The 22368-nt window shown below is 37.4% G+C and overlaps 1 protein-coding gene across 1 annotated transcript in view; it reads left to right on the forward strand.

Moving 5' to 3' along the window:
* Positions 1 to 22368, forward strand: part of BDP1 (B double prime 1, subunit of RNA polymerase III transcription initiation factor IIIB) — a 72172-nt gene that overhangs the window by 33886 nt on the left and 15918 nt on the right. The window contains exons 18-36 of the mRNA XM_060235779.1: positions 573 to 816; positions 1834 to 2027; positions 3857 to 4079; positions 4828 to 5009; positions 5664 to 5874; positions 7349 to 7476; positions 9190 to 9403; positions 10395 to 10600; positions 12832 to 13033; positions 13560 to 13774; positions 13931 to 14315; positions 14922 to 15047; positions 16621 to 16654; positions 16979 to 17062; positions 18010 to 18355; positions 18900 to 19057; positions 20022 to 20175; positions 20625 to 20805; positions 22137 to 22188. Coding sequence (XP_060091762.1) covers positions 573 to 816; positions 1834 to 2027; positions 3857 to 4079; positions 4828 to 5009; positions 5664 to 5874; positions 7349 to 7476; positions 9190 to 9403; positions 10395 to 10600; positions 12832 to 13033; positions 13560 to 13774; positions 13931 to 14315; positions 14922 to 15047; positions 16621 to 16654; positions 16979 to 17062; positions 18010 to 18355; positions 18900 to 19057; positions 20022 to 20175; positions 20625 to 20805; positions 22137 to 22188 — 3539 coding nt within the window. The remainder of the gene's footprint in view (positions 1 to 572; positions 817 to 1833; positions 2028 to 3856; positions 4080 to 4827; positions 5010 to 5663; positions 5875 to 7348; positions 7477 to 9189; positions 9404 to 10394; positions 10601 to 12831; positions 13034 to 13559; positions 13775 to 13930; positions 14316 to 14921; positions 15048 to 16620; positions 16655 to 16978; positions 17063 to 18009; positions 18356 to 18899; positions 19058 to 20021; positions 20176 to 20624; positions 20806 to 22136; positions 22189 to 22368) is intronic.

Here is a 22368-nt window from a genome sequence, read left to right on the forward strand (position 1 = left end):
TTTTTCACTTGAGAAGAAATAAATTTTAGAAAAACAATTAATACACTGCTTTAATTTACTACATGTGTGAGTTTTCAGATCCAGTGCAGCAGTATTAAATATTTTTTTGCCTTCAGGCCAGTGGTTCCTCAGATTTAAAGAATGGCAGACATACTGTAGAATTCAGGCATGCTATCTGATGTTGGAAGATTTGTGAGGGAGCTCATTAAAGCGGGCTTGCTTAAACAACTATAAGATACATAAGCAAATTAACATTTAACCCTACTGCAATTAATATTTTAAAAATTAATTCAAATAATGCAATTGGTAGTATTTACAAAATTTAAACTGGTAAGATCAAAACAGGAATTGATACCACTGTGCAAAAACCTTCTTTGTAGTTGGTAGTAGGATTTCAAAGTTGATAGTAGGTTGCAGTCCTAAGAACACTTCCTGAGAGTAAGCAGGGTTTTCCTTTAAAGTAGATTTGTTTAGAATTGCTGCCCTTTCTGCTTAATTTTAAAGTATATTACAAAATGAACACATACCATACTAATAATTCTTTAACAATTTTTTTTAATTTGGTCTTTCAGGACTTGTGAAAAATCTGCTTTACAAGAAAATGGCAAACAGACCATCCTGAGACCTGCTCTGCTAGCAAGAGGGAGAATGAAGAAACCAAGACCAAATTTAGGAACTGTTGCTAAAAGGCAAGCAGAAACACCAAGGATCTCAGAAGCAGCAGAAGAAAAAACAACAGAAGCAACTGTGGAAACCAAGAAGACTCTAACACAATATGGGTGCAGCGGGAGTGACCTCCTCACTAAACAAGCCAGTGTAAGTATATGGAGTTGTAACTTTTTCCCTAAGTGGTGGTACTTTCCTTCAATAAGAGGAGTCTTGTGCCAGTAGGAAAAGCTTCTGTGGTGGAGAAGAACACTACCAATAGTGAAAATGTTCTTTAGAATCCAGTGAAACTTCCTTTGTATGCTTTGCACATTGGATGAATAACAGTACAATCCTAGGCATACTCTAAGTCTGGAATGCTTCTGTCAAGGCTTGTGCAATTAGGCCCCTAAGGACCAGGATTCATATTGTAAGAGTTAGTCTCTAATGTGCCATTGCATTCGTAAATGCAAGCTTTATTTATTCAATTCATTTATACTCTGCTTTTCTCCCCAGTGGGAGGTTTATACCATTCTCCTCTCCTCCATTTTCCCCTCACAACAACCCTGTGAGGTAGGTTGGACTGAAAAAATGTGACTGGCACAAGTGGGGATTTGAACCTGGGTTTCCCATGTCCAGCTCTACTATACCACACAGCCTCTAGTTGCTTGTGACTAGGTAGCGAGTGCTGAACAAATAAGAAATGGAGAAGATTGCTAAAGGCTGTGGGAGCCACATAGATAGTTTTTAAAATGGTAGTGAAAGGTATGCCTGCCATTTTTAATCTGAGGAACTACTGGCCTGAAGGCAAAAAAAATATTTAATAATGCTGTACTGGATCTGAAAACTCACACATGTAGTAAATTAAAGTATTAATTGTTTTTCTAAAATTTATTTCTTAAGTGAAAAAAACATTTGCAGCTGTTGTCTATCTTAATCACACATTCTTGTGTGCACTTCTTAAGACTCAGAGCAACTTCTACAAAAGTCCCCATCTCACTTCCTATTTGTTCATGTGCACAAAGATTAAGCCTTGAATTCAGAATCAAGGACAATTGAGATTCTAATGAAGTTTTTAAAATCTGTAGTCTTAAAGTGTATTAATGAACTTTGTACCCTTAGCTGGGCAACACTTGTCTAATGTCTTCAAAGATTTAGAGGTTTTAGAGAATTTAATCTGTTTCCTAGGAGGCAACCAATAATGAAGCTGGTGCACCTGACTCAGAGGAATTAGAAAACAAAGCTGTTGCTACTCCTGATAAAATGGGTTTAATACACTCAATCCAGCCTTCTGTAAAGAAGCCATCATGTGCAAAATTTGAGCTAAAAGAGACATCTCAGTTGAGTGGTAGTGTGGAAGATGTGTTGGAGCTTGTTAGTGGGTAAGTTTATTCTCTTTGAAGTTGGAGAATAAGAAATACAATGGGCCACCTCTTTATAGAAAACATGTATGCTGTTTGTGGTGTAGTTTGGTATGTGAACACACATCTTAACCACATTCTTGTGGTGGAATTATAGGCAAGATGGGACAGTTCTGTGCAGTAGGCTGAATTTGCTTAGGCCTCTTTGTTTGGTTCTCCCATATAGTGTTGCAGGATGGTGTTCAAGCCTGACAATGCACCTTGTTCTAAAAGAGCTGTTTACATTTCTGAGTTCCAGGCTCAAAATCAAAACATCTACAAATGAGGACTTGTGGCTCCAAGGTCTTGCCTTGACAGGGAGGGTGTTTTAACCTAGTGATGCAAGGACTCTGGTTAGTCTTTTGGTCAGAAAAGGAAAGGGTCTGACCACTCGATTTCTTGATTGACAGCTAATCTGGATTCTAAAGATATTTAACACCAATATTTGAGATGTTAACAGCCTTTATAAGCACTGTGGTTAGGTATTGCCAGAGTGCTGGAATGCTTTCCTAAATAGATAATAAGTGCACTGTTTGTTTATAAGTATTGGTTTGTCTTTTCTGTAAGAGGAATTCTGAAATTGCTTCTTGTTTGAAAATTTGTGCAATATGGTTTTCTTTAATAAATCATGGATACTTTGGAACAGGTTCCCCCTCCCCCTCGCTAAAATTATGGGGTTCCTGCCAGTTTCAACCCCCCCTCCCCCTTTGTCAAGCCAGGTGGAATGGGTGATCTAGGAAAGGTTCCTATGCTTCTAAATTCCCTAACAGTTCTCTAATGCCATAAGCTTCAAAAGTGAGCTTTCTCTTGCTCTTAAAACTAGTGTCATAGGGATTTGACTACTTTTGGGGGCTGCAATAGATTATGGAAGGGAAAGATTATGTACATTTTAAACATATTATCCTTTCCCTGCAACAAGTGGAACATATGAAGCTGCCTTAATTAGACTTAGACCATTGGTCCATTTTTTCTAGTCCTGTTGCCTCTGACTAACAGTGGCATTCTAGAGTTTTTAGCCCTGCTACCTCAAATCTTTTAAGAAGATACTGGAAATTGAATCTGATGCATTGCAATCCAATGTGTTTGCTTTTCCACTGAACTACATCCTCTCCATAAAATTCTTACCATGACACATGAGCATGTGTTGTTGATGTGCACCCTCTTCCTTCTTCAAATGTCTTTGATAATTTCCTGGGGTCTGTAGTGCAGTGGAACCAGGCAATCATGTGTCCCCCCCCCCCCATTTTTTCAGCACTTAAAAGGGGGGGGGACGGGACACAAGATGTCTTAGAGAAGAATTTGGCTATTTAATAATGTCATGTCATGTTAGAGAAGAATATGACCACAAGGGGATTTTTAAATGACTAAAGTCTTCTTTGAAATGGGATATTCAGCCATGGGTTGGACCTGTGGTTGCCAGAATGACTAGTTTGGCATTGAAATCCTGGAGAAAAGTAATTGGGAATTGCTAGAAAAAAAATAAAATTGCCTACAACATGTTTTGTTCATGTAATCATCACTGGAATTGATTGTTTGGAAATTACACGTACAATGTGGATATGCCTATGCTGTGTGGCTACTTTGGTGCCTTTTTTAATAGCTGTCATTTCTAATTAGGGAACAAGCCATTTTAATATCTGAGAACTTAGTGTTTGTTCAGTTGGGCTATGTTGTTTAGTGATGTCTTTTGGAAAATGTTATATGTTGACTTTTACCATGATGCAGAGAGTTAGAAAATGAAGAGAGACTTACATTCCTTCTAGATTATATAGTAGCCATCAAACTTTTGTTGATCTCTCTTGGTCTATCAGAGATTCCAGTCTTCAGGAAATACAAAAGGAAACAGCTGCTGAAATACAACATTGTTTGGAGAATTTCACTCAGACACTAAAGAAGAATTTAGGAGAGGCAGCTGAAAGAAAGGAACCTTTAGGACCAGAAAAAGAGATGCTTGAGGACAACCACTTGACTCAAAGTGCAGAAAAGAAAACAATACATCTCAGCAGTGAATGTGGCAAGCTGTCTGACCTAGATGTAAGATGTTAAATCTGCTACTTTTTAATTGGCATTTAATGTTATTCTTGAATCTGTAAACAACCAGTTGCTAGTGAAAACAAATCCACTAATATGTAGAATTAACACGTGGTTTACATTTTAAACTTTTAATACTCAGATTTCACAGTTGGCCCTTACACAGGGTATTTTCTGTCTTGGCAGTCAGTTTGTATGCTTCTTCTGACAGTAGATCTGTGCAACTAATTCCATAAATGAGCCCAGTGGCTTTATTTTACTTTAAAAAAAAAGCAGCTCCCAGCATTACAAAATGATTTTTTTTTTGAAAATCTGTTATGAAGGGTTACTTTACAAAAGAAACTGTGGGGAAGAGGAAAAGGAAGAGAGATAAATTAGAAGTTGTACAAGCATTGCAAATCTCTTGACTATACCCAGAGAAGCTCTCTAGAATGTACTTTTAAAGACAGCAATTTAATTAAACAAAAAATCAGCATATTGATAGGGACATGATTGCAGGTAACTTTATATTTAAAGCAAAAGTAAGACACCTGAAAGTACTGGGAATTAGTAAAATGCCTTGGTTGATGGTGTTTTGGTTTTTTCTTAGTTTTAGACTTTGAAATATTCTCACAAGGTGAAAGGGCAAGTATCAGTAGGTTCTGATTAGTACTGGTTTTAATAAACTTGATGTTTTTTTTCTATTTGGGCTGTCCATGCTGCTTTTCCCTGTGCTTTGTGGATTCATCTTTGACCATCCAATATATTCTAGGAAGGAGCAACATGTGGAATCCTGCCATCCTTATGTTTGTCAGAGGGACATACAACAGATGCTCAAGAGGCAGTTGCAATGCAGACAACACTTCCCCCTCCTCCAAACTCTTCAGTTGTAGACAGTGGTGACCCCAGTGAGGTTTCAGTGTGCAGAGATAGCCAGGAAAACTCTTCAGTTGGGTAAGAACCTGTTGACTGTTGAGCAGGAAGCTACTCAAAAAGCCCCAGCTGGGTGGAGAAAAATATTTATCACTTCCATCCCACAGTGTAATATTTTGAGCTCCCAACTTGTAAATATTGAATATGAAATCAATCTAATATCACATAATCTTATTTTAGAAGGAATAGAAAAACAATCCCTTTTAAATTCTATTGTTAGATGTCTGAGGATTCTTTAATAATTTTGTATCTATTAGTTTCAGCTTTCAAAAAGCTCCTTTTCTGTTTAACTAATAAATTTGTGAGTTAATTCGTTGTATGTGGGTTTTTTGATTTCTAAGCAACTATTTTATAAGACCTTGAAGTTTTCTATTTGTATTATTTAAAAATGTTGTTAATCTTGCTCCATTTATGATACTGTGCTTTGTATTTTATATATTCATTAATTAAAGTGATATTAAAAGAATGAATAGGCATACATACCCTCAGCCTGTGTCAGGGAGAGAGAAATATTCAGTTCTACTGTGAAAAATTGTATTGTATATAAAGCATCGCTGCTTGGCTCATATACTTGATAAAACTTACAGTCCTTTCTTGTTATAGAAAAAATGTGGGTTCTTTGATGACATGTCAAAAGCAGAGAGCTGTCATGTATGCTGCTTGCTGTTTCTCCAGCAGACAGAGCTCAAAAGAAGGCAAGCAAAGTGCTATCCAACCAATGCCACTTCTCAGAGGCAGACTCCAGAGACCTAAGCCCAATATAGGAAGAGCAGTGGGACGGAAAGAGATACAATCTGCAGAGAAGAATGTAGCAACAGCAATGATCACAGGAACTGAGAAGCCAAGAGTACAAAAATCTGAACCTACCAGAACTTCTTCAATAGCAGTAAGTCCTTGGACTATTTTTGAATAGTTCAGCAACAAAGACATTTTGCAATCAAAATGTGCAATGTGGGCAAATTGTGTCAGCATTCTCTGCTGTTATAGGTATTTTACTGTTGTAGTGCGCAGCCTTCTCCAAGGCAGTTCCTTTATTCAGAATAAGTTTTGTAAAGTAGTAGCTGCTGCTGCTGCTGCTGTTAGCATTACATGCTATTTAATATTTAGTTCTGATTAATTAACTTCATTAATTTTTTAAGAAATCCGGAAGCTTCTTGTGGAGATTTTTTAATGTATTTGAGGAATTTATATGCTGCATGTCCAGAGAGCTACTCAAGGTGGCATACATGTAAAAATGATACCGTAAGGCTGTAAAAGCAGTGTCCTGTATCCTCCTACTCAGCTCAGTCAAGTTTGAAGCTGAGGGATACTTCCTCCAACTTGGATGCCGTCTCTGTCAGCAGAAAAACCACTTAAGTTAGAGGAAGGCTTCAAACTTTGCTGAGTGGAGTGGGAGAATACAAGCTAATAAAAATAATCAATAGGCATAAAACCAGCATAATCATTGAGCAGCCTAAAATATCTATAAAACAGACCATTTTGAGGGCCTGTGTTTGACTTTAAGAAGAAAAAAAATGAATACTGTGGTGGTGGCTAGATTTCTTTTTCAGAGACGTCTGCCTTGGGGAGCCCTAACAGCTCCTTTTGCTTCTTTAAATGGGTTTGGTTCAAAAGCATTCTTTTACTTGCAAAAGGGCTGTCTCATGCTTTGTACAGGAGTGCTGGGTAAGAAAAGTAAAACTAGATCCAAGATGCTCTTCTGCTTTGTGCAAATTCTATTGGTTCAAGCATAACAGTTGCTTTATAACCTACTAATTATGGCATTGCATGAATTTTACTGCAGACATAGAAAACAGTGCTGGTGGCTGTTTGCCTTTAACCTCTTCGTTCTTTGGAACCAATCCAATGTTTATGTCAGATAGTGGAAAGTACTGTGCACCTTTTAATTACAGTGATTGGTCTTGTAAGATTAGATTTGTACTCTCTGGTTTTGGAGAGGTGCTAATCAATGCGCTGTCAATATATAACATAGTGAATATTGTTACCAACACAATTCTAAACAAGTCTACAGAGAGTTCTACACAGGTCTATTCAGTAGGGTTTAGTCCCAGGAGAGTGTTCTTAGGATTGCACTGTTAGTGTATTTAGTTTTCAGGATGAAGGCTCCTTACCTGCATGAATTTGATTCTGCTGTGCATTTGTCATGTTCAAAGGATTTTGAAGAAAGTTGCCAAATAAATGCAGAATATTAGTGGAATTTCTGCCTTCTATTGGAATAGCTTAACAAAATATATTTCTGCTCTTTCCCAGCAACAATTTTAATGTGTATTTTTAAATAACCAACATGTGTCAGAATTGAAGTTATCGTTGATAAAAGAGTTTTTCATAATTTAAAAATGCATGTTGCTTAATATTTCCAGTTAATGCTTGACAATAAAATCTTACCCGCTGAAGCCTCAGAGGATAGCCTGTTGGACTGTGAGAAAATGGCTCAGGAAGATTTTCAAGTACCCAGTACCTCTCAGAAGATCTCAGATTGTTGTGCCATGTGAGTTTTCAAAGATTGTCTTGTTAGTTTACCATTTCATCCATCCCACTGTTCTGTATGCAAATAAAGCATGCATCCAAATAAATACAGGTTTCAGGAAGGTATATATAATAAGGTAAATGTCCTAGGTATCCTTAGTGTATTACTGTTCACAATTATTTGGTACTAAGCTACATTAGTTTTCAGTTAAGAATAAATTTCAAGGGCAGTGGAAAATAATCGGAACATGCAAGGTGTTCTTATCTCCAACAGTAGTGAATCTTTTGGTGCTTGCGGGGGTGGGGGGGCAACAGTGGGAGGGCTTCTAGTGTCCTGGCCCCAATAATGGACCTCCTGATGGCATCTTGTTTTTTGGCCACTGTGTGACAGAGTGTTAGACTGCGTAGACCCTTGGCCTGATCCAACATGGCTTCTTTTATGTTCTTATGTTGATCTGAGAGCTGATTTAAATATTGTAGCTTCCATGTGGAATTAGCAAAATGTGCTGGCTCTCTTTGAGAAAAGTTTAATGTCTGAAAGACTCTAACTGCTTGCATCAGTGTAATTGAAGGCATTTGGCATTGCTGTAGAGGTGTTGCATATTATTTTTCACTGCACTTTCCATCTAGTCAGGGTTCCCAAGGTGGTGAATATGAATATATTAAAACATTTGAATGGTTAAAAGCAATATGAAAAGTGATAAAAGAATTCAGTGAAAACACATGAACATATTAGGCTGTTACATGTGATAAGGAGCTTTCAAATGTATTGTCTGCTGTGTGAGGGTCTACTATGCGGAAGTGCTTTTCAGTGTCTTAGTCTGTTGATGCTGGGTTGGAAGGAACAATTCTTTTACCAGTGTGATGGAGAGATTACAGTGTGTGAGAGGAAAGGAAAATCAAACACGTGTTTCTGCCCCAGGTAGTGGTTCAGATTTAATCTGGGCTTTGATGCCTCCTCACAGAAGAAAGGGCAACAGAGTACTATTATCTGCAGACATTGTTTGCTGCTGTAGTAAGGGAGCTATTCCAGGCAGTTAGGCATTTGGTCTTTAGCAGAGGGCAGTAAGCAGACTCTCTTGGCACTGGAATCTCTGACTCAGCCTTTCACTACTCTTATCTAATGGTTCTTTCCAAAAATTCAAAATTGGTTTGCTTGAATTGCCTCTGCTACCACAGAGCAAGGGTTATCTTTTGCCAGTGATAGATTTGTCCTCAATTTCAGGTCGGCTATTGCTGGAATAAGTAATTAAGGTGAGCCATGATGGTTTTGAGAAATACAGAAGTGTTGGCTTGGTTTAGGAGAGAGGAAGCAATGGTTCTTTCTATGGACAGCTTTTCCACCTTGTTCTGTGAAATATATTCTTTCACATATCCTGATTATTTGTTTAAAGCTCTCCCATAATGCAAGAGAATATACAATTTGACATTTCCTAGTAAAATGGTCAACAGTACATGATGATTTGTTTGTTAACAATAGGAATATCTTATTGTGTCTAGCAGTCTCGCCTTGCTCATACCACTGCTTTGTATATACAACTGTGTGCATTATTAATAACAGAATACAAGTGCTTTGAATGAGAATTTCAAACTAATAAAATTAATGTGCCTTTGTCTAAATTTACATTATAAAATATATTGGACCCTCATAGGTGTATGTAAGTGGCTATTTGAACACTTGTTGGAATAATTTTAGTTGCTTTTTGTCATAAGAATAATTCCTTTTAAACCGTAGGGAAAAAACCCTTCCCCAGGAGGACAAACCATGTACTATCAAGCCCGCTCAGTTAATGAGGGGGCGGTTCCAGAGACCCAGACCCAATTTGGGGAAGTTGAATGGCAAGAAGAAATACCCTATGTCTGAAAATGTTACTCTTACAGTTGAAGAAGAAAAAGAAAAAACAGAGACTGAGACTCTCATGAAAAGTGCTCATCACCGTCTTTCAAAGGTTAGCTTCTTATCCATTTTGTCTTGTTTTATGTATTAGTGCGTACATACACAGGATGTTTCAGGATGTAGTGGAAATGCCAGTGGCTCCGTTTGTATAGTTCTGAAAGGAATCAGTGGCTGTGTTGCAAAAATAACTAGCGTTGGGTTTTTATCCAAGTCTGCATAGACAAAAACAGAAGGAAATGTTTTTCTTCTTTTGTGACTATAAAAGAAGTAATTAATGAAATAACGTATAGCTTTATTAATATAAAGATGCCAACTTAAGGTGTTGTGTTAGGTAAAGAGTCAATGGAATGAATATTGTAGATGGTCTTTTAAAAATGGTCAAACTGTCATTTAGCTGTCAAAGAGAAGAATGCTTCAACTGTAGGGATGTTAATGGGACTTTATTTATGGAAGTTGCCCTGACCTGGATAGCCCAGGCTAGCCTGATCTCAGAAGTATTTCAGTATTTGGAAGGGAGATCACTAGGGAATACCAGAGTCATGATGTGGAGGCAGGCAATACCAAACCACGTCTGAATGTCTCTTGTCTTAAAAACCCTGCAAAAATTTTTTTTAGTGTTATCTTCCAGCTGCTATGTAACACTACTCCATTTGGCTTCCATTAACTCTGTAGCTAGAGAGGGGAACTGGAAATTTTTTTACCTTTCATTCATGGACCCAACCTAAGTCTTAGAGATTTTCCTGAACAGTCTTTTGTGCATAGACTCCTGTGAATTAAAATAATTGCAAGTCATATTTTTAAAAAATCTATACAAAGTTAGGTTACCATTTCAAGCACCTGACAGAGTGGCTTCCGGCCTGTGAAAACATTAGGAGAAAACAAATTTATTACTTCTGTAATTTGTTTTGTTCTAAAGTTTTCATGGTGTGTCAGATGCCTGAAATGGTAACCTAACTCTGCGGGTATATAGCTAAAGAATATATATATCCTTTAGCTCCATATTCTGTTAAGCAAACAGACCTGTCTTGGTTCTAAACATCTAGGATGAAGCTGATGTCTGTGTTTCCTTGAGCGGTTTGGAGGAAAGAGTCCAGTCAGAAGCCAGTGAAGCCATCTTGCCAGAAAGATGTAGTGATCAGAAAGAAGTTTCTTCTCCTGAAACGTCACAAAGCTGTGAATTTTTAAAAGACCAAGTAGAAATATCTGTGTCTAAGGATGTTGGGGAAAAACAACTAGATACTCTTGCAAGGTAAAGAAATTTTCAGCAAGTGATTTATCTGACTGAGTTTCTGATGGCCCTTCCTGGCAGCCTCCTCCTCATCTACTACCTATATGTAATGGTTGCATGCACACTTCTTCAGAAGAGGAATGAGGTATAGTGAGCAGAGCTACATATGGCTGGTGGGCAGTAGTTTAGAATTCAAAGTGACACAAAGTTAAAATTCAATGGCAGAACAGCAGTATTAATGAATTGAGAAAATCTTTGATCTAGGTAGCATTAGCTTGGGAAACGAATAAAACAGTAACATGTCAGAATGTGAGAATATCTGTTAATCAACAATTTACAATCTCTGTTGGACAGTGACAGCTGTCTTTCAAAAGTACTGGGGAGTAAACCTTTTCTTGCACACAGACAGCCCCCTAATCTCAAACTCCTCCTCACCCACAACAATATAATATCTCATCTGAGCATGGACACCAGTACCAGAGCTTGCAATAAACCCAGATGCCAACTTTGCTGCCACATATACTTAGAGAACACAGTCACTGGACCTAAAAGCATTAACTACACCATCTCAGGCTCATTTACTTGTTCATCTCCCAGCATTATATATGCCATTAAATGCCAACAATGCCCTTCAGTTCTCTGCATAGGGCAAACAGGACAAACCCTATGCCAAAGGATAAATGGACACATATCTGACATCAGGAATTACAGAACTAAGAAACGTGTCGGAGAACACTTTAACCTTCCTGAGCATTCAATGGGTGACCTCAAAGTAGCTGTTTTACTGCAAAGGAACTTCAAGAACAGAATGGAGAATTACAAATTACAATTATTATGAAACTTATTATTATGAAACACCTCCCCAGGACTGAACAGGAATATTGGTTTCTTATCTCAATACATATGCTAAACCCACTTTCACCAAGTATAGCTATACATCCACAGTATTCCAATGTATTTCTCTTTTAGAATAGTGTATCAGAATGTTTTTTGTATTGGCTGTTTATCTTATTACATATACTAAACCTATCTTCCACTATATTTTAATGTATTGTTTTTCTAATGGCAAACTAGAATGATGGTTATATGTATGTTACATGTTAAAATGTAAATTAGTTGGACGGGAAAAAACTTCTGAGCAAGAAATGCCTTCATTTTGGCCCAGCTTACTAGCAATAGAATAATTAACAGACATTCTCACATTCTGACATGTTACTGTTTGTACTTTTAACTTTGTGCCACTTTGCATTCTAAACCACTGCCCACCAGCTATATGTAGCTCTGCTCACTGTACCTCATTCCTTGTCTGAAGAAGTGTGCATGCACACGAAAGCTTACATTCTGAATAAAACTTTGTTGGTCTTAAGGGTGCTACTGGATTCCTACTTTGTTCTATTGCTTCAGACTAACATGGCTGCCCACCTGGATCTATCTGTATGTAACTGTTGTGACTTCTGTTTCAGTATACCTGAAGAAGTGTGTATGCACACAGAAGCTTATACAGAATAAAACTCTGTTGGTCTTAAAGGTGCCACTGGACTCAAACTTTGTTCTGCTGTTTCAGACCAACACAGTTCAGCACCTGAATCTTTGTTGTCTGTGTATCAAGGACAACCAAAATTATCTTGGAATCCCCTATACAGTTGAAAGTAATGGTACCTGTAAGAGAGACTAATTGCTTGCATCATACTTGTTTGATTTTTCACAGACTACCTGAGTTGTGTTTAAGCCTTAATTCACTCAAAACAATTTGTTCCTTTATATTTTCCCCTTTCCCTTTTTTTTCTTCTGCATCCCTCTTTTTCTTTTGAAAAAATAAAAATTTTAAAAAGGAAAGCAATTTGTTCTTTTGAAGCCTACGTTTGGTGTGGAGAGCCGGTTTGGTGTGGAGAGCCAGTTTGGTGTAGTGGTTAAGTGTGCGGAACCGGGTTTGATTCCCCGCTCCTCCACTTGCACCTGCTAGCATGGCCTTGGGTCAGCCATAGCTCTGGCAGAGGTTGTCCTTGAAAGGGCAGCTGCTGTGAGAGCCCTCTCCAGCCCCACCCACCTCACAGGGTGACTGTTGTGGGGGAGGAAGGTAAAGGAGATTGTGAGCCGCTCTGAGACTCTTGGGAGTGGAGGGCGGGATATAAATCCAATATCTTCTTCTTCTTCTAATACCAATAGCTAAAGATATATTTGTGAAAATGTGTTTCAGTGGTACATGTAAACTGGTAATATCTCAGTTTATTTTTGCTTTATTTTGGATTTAGTGCTGTTTCTGGCTCTCAAGAACAAAGTTCATCAAAAAGTATAATGCCTACCTTGCTTATGAAGGGTCATCTACAGAGGCCAAAGCCAAACCTATCCAGAAGAGCTAGAAAGAAAGAAGTTTCTTCAGAGGGAGAGAGAAGTACAGAAAATAAAGCTGGAAAAGATACAGAAGACAAATCGGGAAAAATATCCTCAGTAATAGTAAGTATTGATTATTCATCCTAATTCATTCATTGATTAGTGAGTATGTCATTTTGTACAGACATGCTTGTTTTTGAACTAGACTCTGCCACCAGACTGTCTGCAGCAGTTTATGAACAAACATTATCAGAGCTGTTATTTTAAAAATATTTTTAAATTATTTTTAAAATGAAATAATAGAGACTCTGAGGCTCATTAAGGTGTTATCTGAAGCCTTTGGGCAGAAGATCTCTCCATTTCTTCTTTCTGTTTACTTTTTCCCCTCACCTGGACGTTATGTACTTTTGATTGTTCAAATGTCTGTCCTACTTGATTATTATAGATAGGCAATAACTGCCGATGTGCATCGACTAGCATAATTTGGCTCAGTTTCTGTGATAGTTACATACACAAAATGACATTTTGTTCTAGATATGGGTCTGTGTGTGTGTTTTATAAAGCTGGGCAGGGGGGGAGAGTAGGTGGGTCTCAAATTTTCTTCTTAGCAGAAACACTTATTTGGCAGATTTTGTTTTGTTTTCATCAGCATGATTCTGGAAAACAAGTGGGGATTACATCACTTTCTGAATCTCGGAGACAAGAGAAGTGTGTAGATGACATTAAACTGGAGGATTCCAAAAGAAGCAAACCCTCTGAAACATGTCAATCTTCAGAGCAGTCCCTGGGACGTGAAAGTCAAATAAGAGAAAAAATCTCTAACTCCCTTTCTGTCCAGGAGAGAGCCTCTGAGACACTGAAAAGGTATCTTAAATTCAGGGCCTTAATCAAAAGACAAGTTTTAGAGTTTCGTCCTTCCTAATATGGGAATTCTAGCCATATACCCTGATATATTGTTCCTTGACTTTCCCCCCTCTCTTATAATTCTTCTTTACCAAATCAATCTTGATTTATACTCAGAAAACAGCCAGACAGGACATTGAAGCAGAGAAAACCTGTCCGTGACTCAAGGCCAACATATTCCACTTCTGAATGTGAGACTGATCATAATGAAAAGGGAAGACGCCTCCAAAAGGTTAAACCAAATGTCAGCAGAGATAGACGCTTAAAACCAGCCTTTGGCAAGAAACCCAGAAAGGAATATGGAAGTTCAAAGGTTAATCTGGTGACCCTTAGGGCTTCTTCTCAAGAAGACGATGATGATAATGATGTGGATGACTTTGAACCATACTATGAAGTTGAATGTTTTTTGCCTGAGGAAGTAAACAAAGCTCCAGTGTTTGTTCCTAAAGGACTTCGGTCTCCAAATCCAGTTCCTGTTCAGATTGAAGAAACAATGGAAGAGGTATACCTGTCAAGAGATGGTTATAGGTATAGTGAAACATATGCCATTTGGGTGTGGTCATAGTTACAGTTCAGAATCTTGCAAGTATTTTTCAACAAACTTCAAATGTGAAAGAACAGAAAGGAGCTTTGCTTTCTATAAGTTGACAAGTTTCAACATCATAAGAAAGCTGGTCTAGATATAAAATAAGCAGATTCTGTGTGCCGCTTTGCTGGTGGCTTATAAGGGTCCTTTTCCAACAGTTCACCTGATGTGACCACACAAGCATATGCACAGTTAAGTACCAGACATTTAAACCTCAGTTCTGAAACATAAATAATCCCAGTTGCTTCCATTTTATATTGAAAATGCTGTCCTTAGCGTGCTTCCTAGTAAGTAAACAAGTTTAGGATCAAGCAGAATATTGAAAATTGCATAATATTTGGTCTTTCGGAAAATACAATAAAGAATTACTTTAGAGATTAAAAAAAACTTAAATGCACATAAAAGTAATTATGATACATATGAGAATCTGTTAGATCACTTTTTGCAGGAGAGAGATGTTTGGTAGAGTGGTGTTTTTAGCACTGCTAAATTGAAATTATGTTTATGTTTCTCCCCTCCCAGATTGAGGTATATGAGAATATCCCAGAAGAAGTGTATGTTTCTACTCCTGAATGTCTGTTCCATGAACAGAATATAGGTGCTGAGTCTGTTATACAGAGAAATACAGATTTGCACTCCTCACAATTAGTAAGTATTTCTCCCTTTTTTAATTCTTTGTATTTACTTATTTAATGTTTATTTTCTCTGTTAAATGCGAATGTGCCTTGGGCATAGGAGCTGTGCATTATTAGAAAAGTGAGGAGTAGGGATGGGCGTGAATTGGTTCACAACCCAAAATTTGGCTTGAACTGACATTTGGGGAAGGTGCCTTCCCTGAACACTTCCTAGATTTGTGACCAGTTCGGCTCTTTGGGGCCAGCCTTTTAAATGTGACCGTCAAGCAGCAGGGGTTCCATCAGTCAGCTCTTGAGTTTAAACGACTGGCAGCCATTTAACCCTTCAGTTTGCTTCCCCACCCTTCAAAGGGAGTGGGAAGTAAAACTGATGGGTTAAATGGCTGCCAGCCATTTAAACCTTGATATAGAAGGATACAGTGCATTAGAATAGCAAGAACTGGAAATGAACCACTGTATTAGAAAGCCCTAAGAAACTTTAAAGAATAACTTATAATTGTAATTGTTATATTCTAATGAATTAGTACATAGAAATGATTTATGAAATGCTCAGAATATCAAAATCTCAATAAATGGAATCACTTAGTACACAAAAAACATATACAAATTCATAAAACTACATAAATGTATCAAGAACAGTACAAAATTAATTAATCCAGTGAAAGATACAATTTCATTCAGAAGAAAAATCCTACAAGAGAATCCCACAACCTCTTCCCAAGAGAACTCCACAACTTCATGCAAGGTTCCTGGGTATAATAACACTTGTTTAATTTATTTTCCTCTGTGATATAAACTACAATAGAAACCAAACAGCTTAACCATCATTTGCTGTATACCAATAACATTGTAGTGGGATAGAATTGCAATAATCTTTCTTACCAAATCACAGTAGTTTTCATTCAAAAGCAGTTGCTTACTAAGTGACATTTCTGTAAGCATCTTCAATTTCCTACTTAAAGGTTGACAACAAGCTTATAGAAAAATTGTAAGGGATGTTATACTGACTGTCAAGCAAATGTCTAAGATCTTCAATAATTCAGAATACGATTTCTTCACATTTGTCTTACCACTTAGATCTCAAGCTATTAAAATCCTTATTTAATTCTGGGCACCTTTCACACCTTTGAGAAGAAATTAATCACAGTCTTTCAGGAATGGTATTGCTTCCTAGGGCGCATACCATGATGTTGGTTAAATACTGGGCAATACCTGACAACTGGTTAATAAAGAGGCCTATTCATAAAAAACCTGGCGCACTGGTACATCTCTTAATATGTTCCAGTGTTTTGAAATAATACCTTTAATAGATTCTGCAAGGGGCATATAGTCAATAGTGCAAATGACATTTTTGAAAATATAATGAAGAATTACCTTATGATGCACATATGATACATATGTCTCTCCCTTTAAATAATTCCTTCTGGTCAACTCTCCTAGCTCTTTCTAAGGCTCCACTAATAACTTTCAAGATACTTTCTATTCTGTTATTGTTTAGTTTGGGGTTTTTTTAGATATTGTTTAGCTTTAGATTCAGTCTTCCAGATAAAATTCATTAATGTTCATCTATTTTTGTCTCCTACAAGGTGATTATACAAGAGAGGTCAGAAGAGCAAAAAGGTAAATGTCTGAGACTGGTCCACTAAGTTGAAAATTAATATCTGACTCTGTCAATAAGGGTTGCCTTGTTTTTGTTTTAAGTAAATATTGTTTTTAAGAAGAGGGGATGTCATTCACTAAAATAAATAACAAAAGTGGATGGAAGATGCTTAATTATGCAAACATTAAGAATTTCATCTAATATTCAGGATGATCTGTGAATTTCTTTTTTTACAGAATTAGCAAATGCTATCTTGTTTTGTGTATTAGGAATTATTATGGCAATGAGTGGTATTTGACTTTGGTTTTGCTTTGCTTTTTTTGTAAATATAACTATATTTTCAGGGGTGAATGATGGTAGCACTGAAGCAGCCATGACTCTGCTTGCTATGAGAGATCCAGCATTCCAGTTGAACATCAGCACCCAAGGTATGTTGTGTATTAGTGGACTTCTTAACTTTAATGTTCCTTTCAAACCATTACAGGCCATCATGATAATCAACAGTATCCAGTTTTTGTTGCAAATCTAGCTTCTCTTCCCATGTTCCCTTTTTTCCTTATCTTGTCATGACAGCACGACTATATAAATTTTTTCATCAAAAGCAAATGCAAGTAGAGGAAAGGGATGTAAAGTAAGAGAAAGAGTCCAGTGTTGTAGTAGCAGAGTAAAATAACAATGTTTTAGGACTAAGTGGGGATGAAGATGTGAATATACTTTCAAACCTGATTATGCTAGTGTTGGTGCACAATCAGCTGAGCTGCTGGGTGGCACAGCATACTTTCCTCCCTGTGGCCTCCCCTTGGCCCAGTTCAGACCCCATCATTGGCCCACCTGGGATGGGGATGGCCAGGTTTTCCTGGTGTTGCTGCCACCTGGTCTCTAAGCTGCCTGTGCAGTCTGTCCTGTCTTGCAGGGCATGACTGTCCCTGGCCACTGTTGCCACGCTGGCTCTCCCTGTCACACAGGGCTGCAAACAGGATCTGTGAGCTGCCCTCCTCCTCCCTTTTAATGCCCTCTATGAAAGTATCAGAGGGTAACATGGGGCCAGGCCAGTTTCTTTTCATGGCTTGTTCCTTTTTGTTGTCGTTGTTGTTAACATTAATTTACAAGGTTTCCCCCCATATCTTGATAGCTGCTGACTCCTGTGTACCAAACATTCCTTTTTTTGTCTCAGGGTGGTCTCATTTTGCTGCTCTTTTGATAGGCACTTTGTTGATAGGAACTTGACCATCAACTTTGCAGTTAAAAGAAACATTTGGCAAGTTGGGGGAGAAAAACTATAGTTCAGTTTAAATTTTACGTTTTTTGAATGCTTCTATTTGAAAATCCATCAAATGTTATAATTCTAACCTTTTTGTTGCAAAAAAAGAAAAAGAAAGCCTGCGGAAATTTCCTGATCAAGATGAAGAGATTGTTGCTGATAACTTCTTGAATGAGCATAATGAAGAACAATGTGTATTGGATAGTAATACATTGCTTTCTGCTCCTTCAAAACATGAACTGATTTTTTTCAACAATGCAAGCAGAACTTCTCCAGGGGATCACATTCACAGTACTGGGCAATCGGATTTTGAAGGCGGCTCAACTGCAGCCACTGTGATAGTTTCCAGTCCTTCAGACAAGGAAGCAGTTTCATCTCACAATATGAACAAAGCTACTCTTATGGATCATAATGCATTTGGCTTGGAAGAGCACTTTCAGGAAGCTAGTAGGGTCTGCAGGTTTGTATTACTCTCTGAAAAATAAGTGGCATGAATCCCACTGCCATTTTTTAAACTACATGTGCCACAGTACACCATCACGGTACAACTAACTTTCCTCCAGTCCATTTCCATCCTTATGCTATTTCCATTCCTTCTCTCTTAATGAAGGTAAGTATACAATGACAGTGCTGTGCTTTGCACCCTGAAACTTTTAAGGTTTGTAGGGCTTGCTCATGCATTAAAGTGAGAGATCCAGCAAACATGAATAATCAGAAACACTATCCCCTGTAAGATGCACATAGTTCAGAGTGGACAAAGGCTGAAACACTTAACTCATTATAGCTTATGTCTGATGTAGGTACCCATATGTTTTAACTGTACCTAGTAAAGACAAACCTACCAGATGCTATTTTGAAGCAGATGGTTATGGCAACCTATCAGGAATTTCTAAACCATCTTTGGTTGCAACATGAGGTTGCCTGAATGTGATACTGAAATGGAAGATTATTTTTACTATTTTTTGTCTGATGGTGTTATTTCATTATATTTTGTCTGTTTGCAGTGATGGTTCTTCATCACAAGGAAATAAAGTATGCAAACCAGCAAGATGCAGGTTTCCTAAGCCTAAACCAAATCTTGGCAGAGGTCGAGGGGTAAACAGGAGTGCTTCTTCAAAAAGTCTGGATGTAGGTGTGGAGCAATCTAATCAAACTCAGAATGGTAGGTCTTATGGTTAAAACAATTTCAAAAGCAAGAAATAGAGAAATAGAGCTTAATTTTGACTTTCTAGTTGGAAAATATACTCAGTGGGCACTTAATTGCATTTACATCTTTGGGTAATGTTTGAGACAATCCTTTTATCCATCACTGGCTGTGATCCACAGAAAGCATTCAGCTAAATTTGCATGTGTGTTTCCAAATAGCATTCTGGAGTGTTTCTCTTTATCCCTTTCCATACCACATGGTAAATGCGTAGCCAATTTCTGTTGAATCATTGGAAATAAAGGAGCATCTTTTTTAAAAATGCCATTGGGAAAGAAGTATCCTTAGCCTGTGAACTCAGCTCCTATTCCCCCCCCCCCCCCCCCCCGTTTCAGCCAATGCTTTCTTTTTTCTTTTACTACTCCAGTTTGGGTCCGAATATTGCAATCTTTCAGAATCCAAGCACTGTAATAGTAAACTATTGTGATTTGCACAATTCCCGGTATAGAGTTTGGATTTTTGTGTGTCTTTTAAAAAATTTTAAGCACATAGCATTTCTAGCTGCATTCTTAATCATACATTGAATAACTATGCAATCCCCTGAAAACGTCATTCAGATATTAGCTTTCTTGGAATTACTTGATTAGTGCAACTGAAGCATCCAATTGAAGTAGGGATAATCTTTTACTGGAATGATGAAGGTGTTTATGAACTAGGGCATTAATGCTTCTGTGTGTCAACTTTGAATTATGAGAACTGACAACACTGTATATTACTGCCAGTTAAAGGAATAAGATTTAGGTTTTTGGAGTAAATAATGTGGAATATATTAAAATATTGTTTCCAAGAACTGAGCATAATGTGCCGTGCTGTTGGTTTGCATATATAGTTGATCCACTGAAGTAGTGAATTAATAAAGTAAAGTAGTGAAGTAGTAAAAATGTATTACAAATGATGTTGACTGATGCTTCTAAAATGACAGAGGAGAACATACCACAATCCTTTGCAGAAAATCAGAAAGTTGAACTGGATCAGAATCTTGGAATGGATGCGTCCTGTAAGATAAGCTCTGCAGACAAGCATGATTTTCAGCTTGAAAGATCCAGTTGTGCTGCACAGAAAAATGGCATTGAACGGTACACACACAACTTCTGTGTTATGTTTTAATACATACTAATACATTTGTATTCCTGTTAGTTGCTTTGAGATTATTTGCTTGGATTGTATTTTATAAAACAGAGGTATACACCTCTGTTCACCCAAATGAACAGCAAATAGTTGTGCATGTACCTGTTTTGACTATATGCTTACAGGTTGTCTATTTAGTTGTATATTTTTCACAGTCAGGTAAGGCTTATACCCTCATTGACTTTTATTTGTTGATCTGCTGCCTTCTCTCAGTAGCTTTATGTGTGAAAATAGTGACATATCTTTCTGAAAAATACTTGGAGAGGATTTTTTTTAAAGAGGCATTGTATTTCTCATTAACTAACCTTGTTTTTAAAACTTTGATATAGAATAATAATTGAATATTCAATTTCAAACTATGTTGCTTCTAAAATTAGGTATGTTTATTTTTCAAAAGAGAGAACTTGGCAATAGAGGCTTCACAAGACACATCAATGTTCAGTGATCCACAACCTTCTCCAAGAACAGAAACTTGGCCTTCTGGACTGCCAAATGACTCCAACTCAAAAATAAATGTTGAATTCCATGAAAAAAGTCCTGATCATGTTGAACACCATTTTTCTATAGAAGCAGCACAGGTAAGAAGTATTGTTGTTTATATAGCTGCATATTAATTTAGTTATTGTTTTATTCTTCAGGTTCAGGACAGGTTATATCATAAAAACAATCAACAGTTAAAATCCAATTTAAAATGTATAAAATCTAAAATTACAGAGTAACAGTAGAGACTAAAATGGCAAATTCTGCCTCACAAATGGCCTATTGTCCAGATCCAGCAGGTCCTACAGCACTGGGATGGAATGAAGGGTGGAGGGCCTGTAACAAGTGTCGTCCACTGTCTCAGCAAAAAGCCTGCTGAAAGAGCTCTGTTTTACAGGCTCTGCGGAACTGAAGCAGATATAAGTTGGGATCTGCACAATTAGTGGGAGCTCGTTGTATGAATGTGGCTGGGTGAGGAATAGGGTGTCTGTGGCTGGTCTTCCCCTAGGTGGCACTAACCTTTGTGCTGGCTGGCAGGAAAATGGATCTGGCTGGGCAATCTGGGAGGAAGGGCTGCTTCCCCTAGTTCCAGTCTTACTCCATTTAAGTGGAAAGGGCCTCCAGCCTTCTCCTTCTTCAAACTACTGCAGAAAGAAAGGTGAGATCCTGATGTTATTCCTGATTATAGGTATTCTTGTTTATGTTCACTAATAAAGAAAAACAAAGTTGTTTTTTTAAAGAAAGAGAAGTGGCTTCTGGATGCTTTTTGTTGTTTAAGACAAACTAGGAATACATTTTAACATTTGGATGATGGATAAAACTTTCCTTTTTAGTTATCTTCATTGAAAATGCATGTCAAACTGTTCTTCTTGCAGGCAATTAGACCTTTTTTTTTTTGCGAGTCACTAATGAAGAAAAGCCCCGTAAGAGAAATGTCATCAGTGAAGCAGCCCTAGGCTCTGTAATTTTTTTTAATAAATACTGCAATAATTGGAAGTTGAAGCAATGAATGTTCTTTGAACTACTGAGCAATCTTTTCTGTGAGTCATCTGCAGTAAAGATTGAGCCAGAGGCTAAAGTTCATTGTTTTCAAAATGTTATAGGCTAAATAAGGAGCATTCTAGACAAAGCCCAAGACTTCTTTTTTGACTGATGTTACATAAATGCTACCATTTAGAGATACTTTCTCTTGGGTCATAATTTTTACTGGCTCACATCCTTTTTTACTTAATGTTTACCTGGGAAGTGGAGGGACTGGGAGAAGCAATATTTTGTATAGACTCTGAGAACTCATTGCTTGGCTAAATACACAGTTTGTTAAAAGTAAATATCACACATTTTTCATTATTTTATTATCTCATTTGTATTCCCTGAGTGCAACAATTTTTTGGCAAACGTGGTGTTTTCATTGTGACATTTTTATTTCTAGAATGAAGAAAGAAAACATTCTGATAGTTCAGCAATCATGGAGATGACTACAGGTACATTTTTTGTTTTATTATCAAAAATTGCTGCTTTTAGAACTGGCCTTACATTAAAAAGCTTCATTCTTTATGTGCAGACTTTATGAAAAATGTAAATATGGATCAACATAAAAAATAATCTCTGGGATATCATTAAAGTGCCTGAGATACATATTGAACTACTAATAAATGTTGCAG

The sequence above is a fragment of the Heteronotia binoei genome, chromosome 4 (genome assembly GCF_032191835.1).
Source record: "Heteronotia binoei isolate CCM8104 ecotype False Entrance Well chromosome 4, APGP_CSIRO_Hbin_v1, whole genome shotgun sequence".
Classification (NCBI taxonomy): Eukaryota; Metazoa; Chordata; class Lepidosauria; order Squamata; family Gekkonidae; genus Heteronotia; species Heteronotia binoei.